The sequence below is a fragment of the Aedes albopictus genome, chromosome 2 (assembly GCF_035046485.1).
Source record: "Aedes albopictus strain Foshan chromosome 2, AalbF5, whole genome shotgun sequence".
Taxonomy (NCBI): Eukaryota; Metazoa; Arthropoda; class Insecta; order Diptera; family Culicidae; genus Aedes; species Aedes albopictus.
Window position 1 is genome coordinate 288,333,546 of NC_085137.1, and position 15,188 is coordinate 288,348,733.

At 39.5% G+C, this 15,188-nt stretch overlaps 1 protein-coding gene across 5 annotated transcripts in view; it reads right to left on the minus strand.

Annotated features, from left to right (window-relative positions):
• LOC109408169 (calsyntenin-1) overlaps window positions 1-15,188 on the minus strand; it is a 459,649-nt gene that overhangs the window by 132,469 nt on the left and 311,992 nt on the right. For all 5 annotated transcript variants that reach the window (XM_029872892.2, XM_029872896.2, XM_029872893.2 and 2 more), the window contains exon 3: window positions 5,782-5,921. In XM_029872892.2, coding sequence (XP_029728752.2) covers window positions 5,782-5,921 — 140 coding nt within the window. The remainder of the gene's footprint in view (window positions 1-5,781; window positions 5,922-15,188) is intronic.

Consider the following 15,188-nt stretch of genomic DNA (forward strand, 5'->3'; position numbering starts at 1 on the left):
CTTTGAACGAGAAAAACGCATCGTTGCTTCCTTTGCCAATGATGGGTTTCATTGGGTCTTGGAGGCTACTAGCTAAAGATGAAATTCGTTTTGATGAATCACATTCATCCATTAGTACCGTCGATGGGGGTGACAATGGGTCTGGGGGGTGAGATTGGGTCAAAACGGAGAAACATAAATTTGAAATAGCTCATCAACTATCGCTAATTTATATTGAAAACTTTATATTATTTCAAAGAGGAGATGTTTGTACACGTCATGATGCAGAATAAGATGTTTAGCAATAATCGTTTTTTGTTAAATTTGTGGCTAAACTTATATGATGCAACTACTAGTAAATCACTAATAAAAAAATTTCTCCTTCGTAATGTTTAACACAAGTACCTAACCATAAATTTTCTTACAAGTGATTAGCAGTAGGTATTACCTGGTTGATGAAATGAAAAAAAGCGGGATGTCATTGCTCTTTTTATTTAAAAATTCAATATATTTGACCCTATGTCTAAATATTAAGAATGGGGGTGAGATTGGGTCAAGCAAGTTATCAAGTGCACATAACTTTACTAAAAATTCAGCTTGTTATCCAGCCCCCATTTGACGTTAGAGTGGTGCCATGTTTACCGTATCTTCATAAAAGCACGCTTTGTTTCGAAAATATGTCGAGAAGTGTCAAACGATTGTGTTAAAACGTTTAGTGCCAAACATCATTTATTACAATACACCCATGCACTTGGACAGCTCCTCTAATCATCAGTTAATCTTTAGAGTACTGCAATATCGTAAGCTCACAAAATAGACTTAATAGCGTTCCTCTATCTCGAGATGGATGATTTGCTTTAGCAATATAGAGGCCAATGATCATGTACATAAGAGCTTATAACGGAGGGTTTGGTTAAACATTTCTTATGCAGTACCGTCAAACGGGGTTACTTGCAACAGCGGTGTAACTTGCAACACAATGACATACACTAAATGTGAAGTATTTTCTAATAATAATGAAAACTAGTATGCCCTTCAATTTCGGTTATTGAAATTATGCATACCAAAAATCGATTTAGTGGAAAAATAAGTTTTGTTTGTTTGTTTATTGTTTAGGTACACTGTTAAAACGGTTTGCTCATTTTATGCCATAAAAACAAGTATAAAAAAACGTGTTTCACCTCTCCCCTATGGTAAGTACGATAAGTCTGATGACCTTAGTTGCAGTTGTGGTACCTAATAGTAAGCTTAGCTAAACGATAAAAGTTTAATAAACTTACCTACTAAGTAATGTAAAAAACCATTATGATATTCGTCAACCACTATGGGGTAACTTGCAACAGTTAAATTTGACAAACCTTCTGAAGATAAACATTTCACGATATATTTGACAGAAATAACCGAAACAAATGACAACTCATTTTTTTACAGTTTTTTGAACTTGATTTTCAAACATTGTTAGGAAATACCATATTATGGAGTTTTATTTATGTTACATCTTTTTAAAAGTTTAATTTAGTTTATGGGCGCATTAAAACTATCACCAACATCAATTCTGAACCTAGATGGACTAAATTATTTCAGCTGAGTACCCAAATTAATGACTTTGATATTTACAAAGTTCAATAGATGTGTTTCAATCATGTTATTTTAGCTGAAATTGTCAAACATCACTTCAAACTGAATACTACTTAAAGATGACTCACTCTACCTTTTCAAGAAATGACAATTATCATTGTTGACATTTTGTTACGAGTACTATGTCACGAAATCCATATATATTCTATATTTGAGGGACATGAGACCTGCTGTTAAACGATATACTCTCACTTGCAATTACTATCAACCCTTTTATGATAAATCATATGTCAATTGGTTAGTGTACATCTTAACAATGAATTTTTCATGCATTACAACAAAAATTTACTATACGACTAAACACTAGAATGTTCGTGCTGTTTAATGTTAGCTAACTTAACTTCATGTCCTGTGTTGCAAGTTACCCCATAGATGGGGAAACTTGCAACAAGCATGTATTTCGCACCTCCTGATTAAGTGACAACATATTTTGATAAATCAATTGCTGCATAGTATTCTTCTCTGGGTAATTAGCGTACACGATGCTTTACAGGATGGTTCAATTGTTTAGATTTTCAATGATATTGCTTCAAAGTCGAAAAGTGTTGCAAGTTACCCCATTTGACGGTATACTAAAATTATCATGTTTTTTTACAATCAATCTTTCAATGCGCCCTCCCTCATTGTAATCCCCCCTCCTCTCATGAAGGTTGAAACTCTAAATGAGGATGATTATGATGGCTAAAAATAACGATACAGCATAAAAAAGTTATTTTATCAAATTTCAACCATTTTTTCGGTTGTATTAGGCCTTTTATGTGGATTAGTCATCTTTTAAAATTACCTAAATATTTTTTTGTTATGATAATATTGTGTTTAAAGTAGGTTTACTAGATAAGATCAATAAAATTAATTTATATTCTCAGATAGGCGATTTCGAATACTTTGACCCATTCTCACCCCCTCTAAGGGGTGAGATTGGGTCAATTTTCAAAAGTTTAGTAAGCAATTCATATAACGTGATATTTTCTTGCTAAACTATCATTACCACATAGAAGAGTATACATACCAAATAAAAAGTTATTCCGACTTCATTTTTATTTGTTATTTAACAAACAATCTTTGAGTATCCTTTTTTGACCCATTCTCACCCCCAACGACGGTAGTAGATTTGTTGAGGCCGGCTCTATAGCAACAGCATTAATCTTTTTTTTTTCTGAAAGCTGTGTTCTGGTTTGCACTTTAAAAACGAAAGTTAATTTCGCAACCAACAGAATAACAGAACATTTGTTACAAAATATTTTGGAAGACCTGTCGTTTTTAACCCGAAGTATTTAACCAAGTAGGGTACCGCGCAACATGGGCAGTGACCTCTATTTCGGGCACTTTTCCGCTATTACTCAGTCAATTTCGAACCAATTTTGACAATTTTGTATACGGCTAGATACCATACCAATCTCACCACGTTCCGAAAATTGTGTCAATTGGTTCAAAATTATAGTTATAGGGCACTGCATACGGCGTTCGCTATGATATTTTTTTTATGTCTTTGACGTTTCGTGGCCTTGTTGTTTACGACTCGGACTTAGACAATTTCGTCAGTTTCCAGACTTAGAAGGACTTCACCAGCTTTTCATGAGTGGTTCAATTGATTAGATTCAAAATGTGGGGTGCGCGTGCGTGGGAAAAAGTGCTGATTTATGACATAATGACGACACGGTGGCACCCATCAAGGAGTTCTTTTTGGGATTTTTCATGTATTCCATCCGCAATTTCTTTAAGAAACCCTTCGCGGTTTCACGACAAATTTGTTCCAGGATTCTTCCAGAAGTTTTATGATTCCCAGGGAACTCTTGATGATTCTCAGGGTTTTTGTTCCACTAGTTTCTTCTGAGATTCCTGGAGAGATTCCGTCATTGATTCCTTGAAGAGCTCTTGCCACGGTTCTGCCAAGAGGTACTCCCGAGATTCTTTCAGAGATTTTTTCTGGGATTTCTCCTCCAGGAATTCCATCCTAAATTCTCCTAATAGTTGTCTTCAGTAGTTTTTTTTACTTTCAGAAAGTATTCCTGAGAATCCCAGGAATTTTACTTTTTACTTTTCTTTCGAGATTCCTCCAGGCGTTTTCTCGGGGATTGCTTCAGGAATTTGTTCCGATAATCCTCCAGAAACTCCTTCCAAAATTCCGTCGGGCATCCCTTCCAGGAATTCTATGCGAGATTGCTCCCGGAGCTCCTTTTGGGATTTCTTCAGGAATTCTTCCTGAGATCCTGCCAGAAATCCTACAAGAACTTCTTTCAGTATTCCTCCAAAAACTTCTTCGGGATTTTTTCTAGGACCTCCTTCCGAGATTCTTTCATGAACTACTTCTGGGATCGCTTTAGCAACTACTTCCATGATTTATTTTCTAGGCTTCTGTCAGGAATTGCTTCTGGAATTTCCTCAGGAACTCCTTCGTGGATTTCTTTGGGAAATTGTTTCCGAGATTCCTTTTGGAACTCTTTCTGGGATTCCCCTTGGAATTCATTCTGGGTAATTCTTCTGGAATTCTTTCAGAAACTGCTTCAAGGATTTCTTCAGGAACTTTTCCCAGGATTCTCTTTTCTGAATACCTTCAAGCTTCGTTCAAATACCTGCAGATCCTTCTGGAAATTCTCTAGAAGTTCATTCTGGATATTTTGGGTATTTCTACTGGAAATCCTCTAGAATTTGATAAGGGAGTATTTTGAAAAGTTACTCCTGCAGAAATACTCCAAAAAGTTCCTTCTGGTTTTCATCAGAAGTTAAAAGGAAAATATCGAATGAATTCCTGGAGGATTCCTGAAACACCATGAGCCTTGAAATCCCAGAAGGACTTTTAGAAGAAATTCTGGAAGTAGTTCCTGAGATGGTACCTGTTAGGAATCTCAGAAGAAACTTCATAAGGAACGCCAAAAAGAATCTCAGATATAGCTCCCTGAGAAATCACAGAAAGAAAGCCTTGAGGTATCCTAGAAAAAAATGTGGAGAAACCAAGGAAGGAATTTCTGGAAGAATCTCAGGAAAAAATACGTGGGTAATCTTGGAAATAGTAATCCTAGAGAAATCTCGGAATTAGATAAATTTCAGAAAGATTTAAAAAAAATTCAACTCTTGAAGTCTTTTTGCCAGCACCTCCCACAACCGCAACAATCTCTGTAAGTATTCCTCAAGCAAACCAGGAAAGAATCTGTGGAAGAATTTCGGGAGTGCTTCCTGGAGGAAAGCTTTTGAAAGAATCCTGGAAGAAACCTCTATAGAAATCTTAGAAGAAATTCTAGGAAGAACCTCAGATGGAACTTCCAAAAGTATCCTAAACGAACCCCCGGAAGAATCTCATCAAGAACTCACTGGGAATCCTACAAGAGACTCCTGGTAAAAAAAAAATGTGAGGAAATCGCGAAAGATTCCATTCCTGTAAATCCCAAAAAGAACTCCTGGAGGGGTGCTACCATGCCGTCATCAAGTCACAGATCAGCACCCTTTCCTACGCATGCGCTCCCCACATTTCGAATAAAATCAAACTACCCATGAAAAGTTGGCGAAATTCTTCTAAGTCCGAATACTGAAGAAATTGTCCAAGTCCGAATCGTAAACAACGTCAAGGAAAAATTATCGATGCGCCGTATGCCGCGTGCCGTATGTTTTGATTTTGTATGGGATTTTGACGTTTGTTGGCCTTGTTGTTTACAAAATTTCTGTAAGAGTGAAAGAGAAGGAGATAATTTCATGCACTGCCCTACTGCCCAAGTGGCCCGGTTCCCTGAGAAACGTGTGACTTAAGGAGAAACATCAGAGAATACAAACATGGTTGCCACAATGGCCGACTTGGTCCCCTACTCACGTTTTCAAGAGCACCAATCTTAAAAAATCGCAAACAAATGTTCTTGATTTGGAAAAGCTGCCTCCTTTTGCAGCTTGATTCGATGCTTCGTTCGTCAGATTTGTGCCTCTTATGTTTGTATGCAAAATTTCAAAGGGATTTCTTGATGTTTCACCTTAAGTGATATGACTACTAAACTCTGTCACCAACTTTACGCTCAACCAATTCAGATGATTTATTTTTTCCACTGACTCACTCAAGTTACGTTTTAACCACATTCAAAATCGGATGATGTGAATGGCAAAAAGCCAAAAAATAGCGGTGGCAAAAGAATCAACTGTAGTCACGGAATTATTAAAAAAAAATAGTCGCACAACACTTACCTGAAACGGAATCTCCTTATTCTTTTTGATTATGTGAAATCCACATATTTTTGTTTCGTCGACTTTGATTAACGGCGTTATCTCGACGAACGTTTCGTTCTCTTTGATAAGACCGTGATAGGATGTCTCTAGGACGCGTTCTGTGGAAGAGAGAAAGTGGAGAAAATACGAAACAAGTTAGAACAGGTCAGATTATGTGTGAGATTGATTGCAAAGTTTTCCCCAGTTGAATAGTTAACTACTCCACAGAGAATTGGTTTTGAAATAAATACTTGTGTCGCTCAGTGTGACATCTACCACGAGGTAATGGAAACAACTTTTCTTTGTTAAAACAAAAATAACGTCCAGTGCATCAACTTCACCCATTACAGCACTAATCCGGTTTACATAAATCTAACACTAAATCCCACTAAATTAAGTCACCCTGAAGTGAACACCATTTATTCCACCGATTTCAACGTTTTAATCCGAAAAACTTTTAACAACTTCCACGACACACTCATTTCAGCTAGCAAACCGCAATCATGGTTACACGTGGTTCCTGCAGCAAAGCATGTGTGGACCGGAATGCTAACGGACATTTACAGACTGATGCTTGAACTCCGAAAGCACGAAAAGTCCTTCAGAATTAGTCCCCCACTAGACTAGACCCGGCACTATCGCACCGGATGGAGAGTGGAAACCCTGTAACCCGTCATTGTGGTGTTAGAGTCAGAATCCAATCCCAGGGCACTAGCAGTGGAGGATTTCCGATGGTGCAGAAAAAAAAAGACGAGAGTGTGAAAAACTGCTCGCTGTCATCCGCTTTCAATATAATCCCCAGGACAATGCCGGTCATTGGCGTAGCTTGGGGGGGTTCCAGGGGTGCCTGGCACCCCCTAGACCAAATTTGGCACCCCCTAGAATTTTTCCTTGACAGGCACCTTAAATTTAAAACTTCACACAATAATTCCAATATTTATTAATGTCACATTTGAACAAAACTTAAGCACACCTGGAATTACTTATATACCTGTTATACGCGTTTTGGATATTGATAAGAACAATGAACAGACTTCTCCATGGATTCTTCCAAAAATACCTCTATCCATTTATACAGTGATTTCTCTAGGCCTCCTTTTTGGATTCCTCCCGATATTTCTTCAATAAACTTCCCTTAGGTTCGGCTTCTTGATGGGGTTGTACATACAAGAAATTTCTGCAGAGAGATCCAGCAATTTCTCCGGTTATTCTTCCAGGAATTCCTTCAGAGATTTTATTCAGAGTTTCTTCCAGAACTTTGTCATGGTATTCCTTCAAGAGGTTATATTGGTCTTCCTTCAGGAATTGTGGCTAGGAATTCCCAAGCAACTCTTACTGGGATTCTTCCAGCAATTTCTCTTAGAACGCTTCCATCAATTCTCACTCTGGTACCTTTAGGAATTCTACTAGGGAAGTTCTTCTGGAAATTCTTCCGGAAAATCTTCCTAGGATTTATCTAAAAATCCTTTCGGTGATTCTTCCCGAGATTTCTTCAAAGATTTATTCTTTAGAAATTCCACAAGGGATTTCTCCAAGAACTTCTATTGATTTCACCATGAATTCCAGCTGAAATTCTTCAATCAATTCTTTTTAGAACTCCTTCAGAAATACTACTAGGGATTTCTTCTGGCATTCCTCCTGTAATTCCTCCAGAAATTCCTCCTGCGATTCCATTAGGGATTCCTCCAGTAAACTTCTACCGATTATTTCAAGGAGAGCTGTAGGTATTCCTCCAGGCATTTATTAGAGGAACTTAGGATACCCCCGACATTCCTGATTCAAGAATTTATCTAGAAATTGCTTCTATGATACCTTCCGAAATTCTAGGAGTTCCTCCAGATATTCCAGCTGGGATTCCTCAAGCAATTCCTGGGGTTCTTCCAGCTATTCTTCCTCCAGAAATTCTAATTGTGGTACTTCAGAAATTATGCTACGGATTCTTCTAAAGCTTTCTCCTGGCTTTTTTAATGAGATCTTACCAGGTAATCTCCCTGAAATTCTTGCAGAAATTGATTTGATGGTTCTACCAGGGATTTCTCCAAGGACTCATCCAGTTATTCCTTTAGAGATTTTATCCAAAGATTCCTCTAGAAATTCCTCATGGAATTCCTTCAGAAACTCTTTTTGGCCTTCCTCCAAGAATTTTTCAAACAACTCCTCCTGCGGTTCTTCCAGCAATTCCTTCAGAATTTCTTACTATGATATGTCCAGAAATTCTTCTAATGTTTCCTACATGAATTTATCCTAGCATTACGGCTGAAATTCTTCTGGGAAATGTTCCTGAGATTCTTTCAGGAATTCCTCCAGTGATTCTTTCAGGGCCTTCTTTACATATTTTTCCAGAATACCTCTACCGGTTCTTGCAGGGGCTTCTCTAGTTTAGAAGGATTTTTTCTTTAGATTCCCCCAGGCATTCCTGATGGGGTTTCTCTAGGAATTCCTGTATATTTTACTCCAGCAATTCCTCCGGCAATTACCGGCTGTTCGAGTCCGTATGAAGTTGATCATCAATATTAACTTGTTTTCTCGATCAGCCTAGATAGCTGTGTAGTGTCGGTAGCGATTTTCTCAATTGGCTAAGAATAACACTACGGACCGCCTGTTCCGGTGGTAAGAATCCACCAACAGGTGACCCCTAATTCATGGTGTGATGTGGCTTTATGCTTACCGTGCCTAGGAATGAATGGCTAGGGGGGTCTAATAAAAACCTAACCGCTAACGGAGCCTGTGGAGTACCAGGGCGCCCTCCACAGTATGTAGCCCTTACTGCGCTAACCGGAGCAATGGTGCAGTGGACCTTGTGTTTCTCCGAGACAATCAGCTGCCCTTCTTTAGTCTCACTTGAGGCTAAATAAGGGCGGGATTATGAAGATGTTGTTAATTAGTTTAAATTTTCACCTATATGGTTTCGCATTATGCGATTTACACAGTGTATTCTGTGTATCCTCGCCTTTGGCGTTTTCCAATCGATACCGATTTGGTTTTATTGTTGCTGTTCTTTGTTGTGCTACTGTTGCGAAGAGTTTAATCTTACCTAGTTTGGGTAGTGGCTACGGTTAGGATAGCTCAGATCAATCTTCAGCATAAAAGAACGATCAATCTTTGCAGACTTATGCAAAATGGTACAGCCCAAGTGGCCTTGGTACAAGAACCTTACTTTCGTAAGGGAAATTTCTATCTAGGAAACCTTGTGAACCCGGTGTTTGCCACTTTCAGTAAACATGAAATGGCAAACTCGCGTGTCATGCCTCGAGCCTGTGTGCTTGTCAACAACGCAATAGTTGCTACACTCATCTCTGAACTAACCACCAGAGATGTATGTGCTATCACAATTGATGTATCTGTTGGAAACCTCAACAGGAAATACGTCTATTGTTCTGTGTATTTACCGCATGATGAACCATCCCCTACGGATGCTTTCAAACAAGTCATCGCATACTGCACTTCAAAAGGCCTTCCGCTAATTGTTGGCAGTGATGCTAATGCTCACCATATCATCTGGGGCAGCTCAGACATTAACTTGAGAGGCTCCAGTTTGATGGAGTACTTAAGTAGTACAGATCTTGCATTACTTAACATAGGCAACCGCCCAACCTTCATGGTATCTGCTAGAGAGGAAGTGTTAGATATAACGCTTTGCAGAATTAGTCACGAGCTGTCCAATTGGCATGTGTCAGATGAAGAATCTTTATCTGACCATCGCTATATCTTTTTTGAACATTTAAATGTTACTTCGCAAATATTGCGTTTCAGGAATCCTCGGTCAACAAACTGGGATCTTTATACTGATTTGGTTGCAGCCAAATTTCATGGATATTCACCATCCATTGACACTCCAAGTGATTTAGATGATGCCGTTGATACTACAACGACCTTCATCATGGAAGCTTTTGAAGAAGCATGCCCTCTACGGTATGTGAAGATCACAAGAGGAACCCCTTGGTGGAACTCTGATCTGGCGAAACTCAGGAAACAATGTAGAAAGAGTTGGAACAGACGACGTTCGGCTGGTTCGGAGGCTTTCAGGTCGGCTCGCAAGGCCTACAGGAAAGCTCTCCGGTCTGCTGAACGATCCGGCTGAACCTTTGTACAAATGCTTCCAGCTTGAGTGAAGTCAGTCGGTTAAACAAAATCCTTGCGAAATCTAAGGATTTCCGGGTGAACGAACTTCGTTTGCCAAATGGCGATCTGATTTCCTCTGATGAGGAAGTTCTGGAATGCTTATTCAGCACACACTTCCTGGATGTGTGGATATTACATCTTCGGATGATCCTGATGTCTTTTCTTGTAGTTATGATCCTTTAGCTTCGGCTCGGAGTATTGTAACTATAGAATCGATTGAGTGGGCTCTTAATAGCTTTGCTCCTTTCAAATCTCCTGGGGCAGATGGGATTTATCCTATTTTGCTTCAGAAGGGATTTGATTATTTCAAACATGTTTTGAAAAAACTACTTGTTTGCAGTTTTGCTACAGGGTATATTCCCAAATCCTGGAGGGATATTACTGTAAAGTTTATTCCGAAAGTGGGTCGTGCGTCGTATGAAGAAGCAAAGAGTTTCAGACCTATCAGTTTGACCTCTTTTCTTCTGAAATGCTTAGAACGCATTGTGGATCATCATATCCGTGATGTTCATCTGGCCAACGTGCCTCTTCATGTGAACCAACATGCCTACCAATCTGGTAAGTCCACTGTGACTCTTTTACACAAGGTTGTTTACGATATCGAGAAAGCATTCGCTCAAAAGCAATCTTGTTTGGGTGTTTTCTTAGATATCGAGGGTGCCTTTGACAACGTGCCTTTCGATGCCATATTGGAAGCCGCACGGAGTCATGGTATATCTCCAATGATTTCCAATTGGATTCACCAAATGCTCAAAAACCGATATCTCTTCTCGACATTGTGTCTAGCAGGGATTAGGAAATTGAGTGTTTGTGGATGCCCCCAAGGGGGAGTCTTATCACCGCTTTTGTGGAATCTCGTAGCAGATACGCTATTGAGGCAACTCAATAATAGCGGTTTTCCTACTTATGGTTTTGCCGACGACTACCTAACATTGTTAGTTGGTATGTGCATCAGCACCCTTTTCGACCTGATGCAAAACGCCCCTCAGATAGTTGAGGGTTGGTGTCGCCAATATGGCCTTTCGGTTAATCCGAGTAAAACATCTATTGTTCTTTTCACGGAAAGGCGAAACCGTAATGGCGTTCGACCTTTGCGTCTCTTTGATTCTGAAATCGATGTGACTGAACAGGTAAAGTACGTTGGAGTCATTCTTGATTCCAAGCTTTCCTGGACACCTCACATTGAGTTCAGAATCAAGAAAGCTTGTATGGCCTTCGGGCAATGCCGGCGCACTTTTGGTACAACTTGGGGTCTAAAACCCAAGTATATCAAATGGATTTACACAACTGTGGTTCGGCCAATATTGGCTTATGGATGTCTTGTGTGGTGGCAAAAGGGTGAAGTGAGAACGGTCCAATCAAAATTAGGCCATCTCCAAAGGATGTGCTTAATGGCGATGTCTGGAGCGTTCTCTTCAACTCCTACGGCAGCGCTAGAAGTTCTCTTTGACGTTGCTCCACTACACATTCATCTCAAACAAGAAGCCCTTTCTTGCACTTACCGGTTACGGGTACTCGGTCTACTAGAGGAAACTCCTGTGAACCGCAGTTCAACACACACCTCGTTGTTTCCGCTTTTGGTGATTTGGGACAAAATTGTCCTTGCTCCAAGTGATCTTACAATTGCTTGTAATTTTCCATATAGGACATTTTCCACGAAATTCCCTTCCCGGGAAGAGTGGACATCTGGTTATCTGGAAAGAAAAATTTCAGACGGCATCGTATGTTACACTGATGGCTCCCTTCTCGAAGGTCGAGCAGGTGCTGGTGTTTATTCTCGTGAGCTAAGGCTGTATCAGTCTTATTCACTTGGTAGACACTGTACCGTTTTTCAGGCCGAAATCTTTGCTCTTATGTGCGGAGTGCAATCAGCACTTCAGCAGCACGTAATGGGCAAAGTAATATACTTCTGTTCAGATAGCCAGGCTGCTATTAAAGCACTAGCTTCGGCCAACTCCAGGTCGAAGATAGTTATCGCTTGTCGAACTCAAATCGAGGAGCTGAATTCAGCAAACGCTGTTCACCTTCTATGGGTACCTGGTCATTCTTCCATCGCTGGAAATGAATTGGCTGATGAGTTAGCTCGCTCTGGAGCATCACATGACTTCATTGGCCCTGAGCCAGCTATTCCGATATCGAAGTGTTGGATTAAGCTTCAGATTCACACCTGGGCTGTCACTCAACACAGACAATATTGGAATAGTTTGGAGTCATGTCGTCAAACCAAATTGTATAGTGCTGAGCCATCTCTACGGGTGGCGAAGTATCTAACTAATCTGTCTAAGCAGAATTGCAGCATTCTGGTCAAAGCATTGACTGGTTACTGCCGACTCAGCTATCACATGGCGAATATTCAGCAAGCTGATTCATTTGCCTGTGATAGCTGTGAATCCGATTATGGAACTTCGTATCATTTGATATGTAACTGTCCAGTTTCCGCGCAACTGCGTTTCCGAGTATTCGGTAAACACTTACTAAGTGAAACTGACTTCAGAAACCTGAATCTTCAGGATATTCTGTTGTTCTTAACCCGCTGTGGTAAAGAGCTATAGGCTCTCTTTCGCTTTATGCGTTATTACAGTGCCCTTTTCAGGGCGCTGTTTGAACCCATTGTGGTACGCTTGTGCGTTAGTACCCTCTTCCAGGGTATTTTTCCTATTTCCCTACCTGTCCCTATCCCCATCCAAATCCTTTTTCCTTCCTTTTCCCTCAAGTAGATGATGAAATAGGCTGTTATTTTGGCGATGGCACAAATGTCCCAAATGGAGGATAACGTGCCTCTGGAGCCGGCCTTCTGATACATGAATTTATCCTAGCATTACGGCTGAAATTCTTCTGGGAAATGTTCCTGAGATTCTTTCAGGAATTCCTCCAGTGATTCCTTCAGGGCCTTCTTTACATATTTTTCCAGAATACCTCTACCGGTTCTTGCAGGGGCTTCTCTAGTTTTCGAAGGATTTTTTCTTTAGATTCCCCCAGGCATTCCTGATGGGGTTTCTCTAGAAATTCCTGTATATTTTACTCCAGCAATTCCTCCTAGGATTTCTGCTGAGATTTCTACAATCATACATCCCATAATCCTTCTAAGAATACCTCCTGAGGTTTTTCTGTGATATTTTCAGAAGCTCTCCGGTGATTCCTCCAGGTTTTTTTTTATTCAAGATATTTTATCCAAGGATTCTCTCATAATTTTCTCATGGATTTTCTCCAGGAAACTCCTCTTGGCCTTCCTCCAAGAATTTCAGCTGGATTTCTCAAGCTATTTCTGCTGTAATTCTTGCAGCAATTTCTCCTAGGACTGCTCCAGAAATTCTTACTATAATACATTTCCGAATTCATCTAGGGATTCTTCTCTAAGAATTTCTACAGGGATTTCTACAAAAACTTACTGGAATTATTCAAGGAAATCTTCCTAGGATCCTTGCAGAAGTACTATCGGTGTTTCTTCCTAGAAATCCTAAAGGGATTTTTTACCTGGGATTTCTTCAAATATTTCTCATTGGATTCCTCCAGGAACTTCTCTTGACTTTCATCCAGGAACTCTTTCTGGGATTCCATAAGCTATTCCTGCTGCTTCTGTTTCAGGCATGCCTCCTAGGTCTCCTCCAGAATTTCTTACTGAACTACCTGCAGGAATCCTTCTGATTCCTCCAGGCATTCTTGCTGAGATTCTTCTAGGAAATTTTCCTATGATACTTCCAGAAATGCCTTTGATTTTTTCAGGGATTTTTCTGAAGACTCAACCAAGAATTTCTTTAATGTTTTTAATCATGGATTACTCTAGAAATTAATCGTGGTTTTACTCCTGGAGCTCCTTTTGACCTTTTTCAAAGAAAGAAGGAATTCCAATAGAAATCTCTGTAGGAATTTCTTAACGAATTTCAAGAGTAGTTGGAATTTCCAGAAAAATCCTAGGAGGTATTACTAGAAAAATCTCTTGTGAAATTTTATAGGAATGAACGGGAAAAACTATTTGGTTAGAAGGCACCGAATGTTGCTCATTGACAAATTGAGAGATGAATTTGTGAAAAAAAAATCGCGTTCTGGTGGGATTCGAACCCACGACTCTAGACTTAGAGGGTTCCTTCGTCATGGTTTTTTTTTGAAAATTTCTGTGGTAGTCTTTAATCAGCAATTTCTTTGGATTTTATTTCTATAATTTCAATGGCTATTCCTCTGAAATTATTTCATCAATTTATTTTTCAGTTTTTTTTTTTTCATTTTTTTTAGGCAATTTTAACGTGATTACTTTTGCCATTCTCTATGATTTAATTGTATTCATTTATATTGCTTCCGTAAATTGCTGAACTGGAAATTCAGAAATTCTCAACTGGACTTGCTCAAAGAAAATCTGAAATTCACGAAAACCTTCCTGACAAACTCCCAATGCAAAAGGCTCCTAAAATAAAAAATATTTTTCCAATTTTGTTGTATAACACGAAAAAGCATGCTATTCTGATCTTAATAGATTTTTTTTGTAATTGCGTTGCGAATTCCCCTACTTTTCACTCGCGGAAACAATGTTAAAACGGCCTACTTTTCTTCACTTAAGCAAAGGTGCCGAAAAGTAGTACTTTTCGGCACTCTTTAGAGTGCTGAAAAGTAGTACTTTTCGACACTTTTGCCAGCACACACTTTTTGTTAAGTATCGCTACTTCCGTAGATACAGTTGCTGCTTCTACATGCACTGAGCAGTTCGAATCCGAATCAGGACGATTCAGATTCTGATTTGAACTGCCAATCAGGCGTAGAAACAGAAACTGAACCTACTTTTACTTTTGCTTATGATGCTGCATGACGACGACGGGAGCTTGAAAACTTGCGACAGTTAGCCTACCATAGCCTACCTGATCAAAGAAAATACTTTGCACTACGTCCTGTCGCGCATGGAGGCTCGCACGTGGTTGCTGCTGATACACGTTTGTGTGGCTAGAGAGATTATACTATACGGGTATTTTTGCAATTACAAAAAACTTTGTATGCAACGCGTTGCAAAACTCGATTTTTTCAGCACTCGTCGTATTTATCCAACTCGGCAAGCCTCGTTGGATAAACGTACAACTCGTGCTGAAAAAATCATCATTTTGCAACTTGTTGCATAAATAACTATTTCCGAACTTAAACAATAACAGAATTGCTAATAAATTCGAAAATAGAGCTTGCTGACGTTTATTCACCTCTCTCTTTCAAGCATGTAGGCGGGACAGGATTTGTTTTCATCGGGAAACCTTTCCCGGGAAAGAGAAAGGTGAATAAACGTCAGC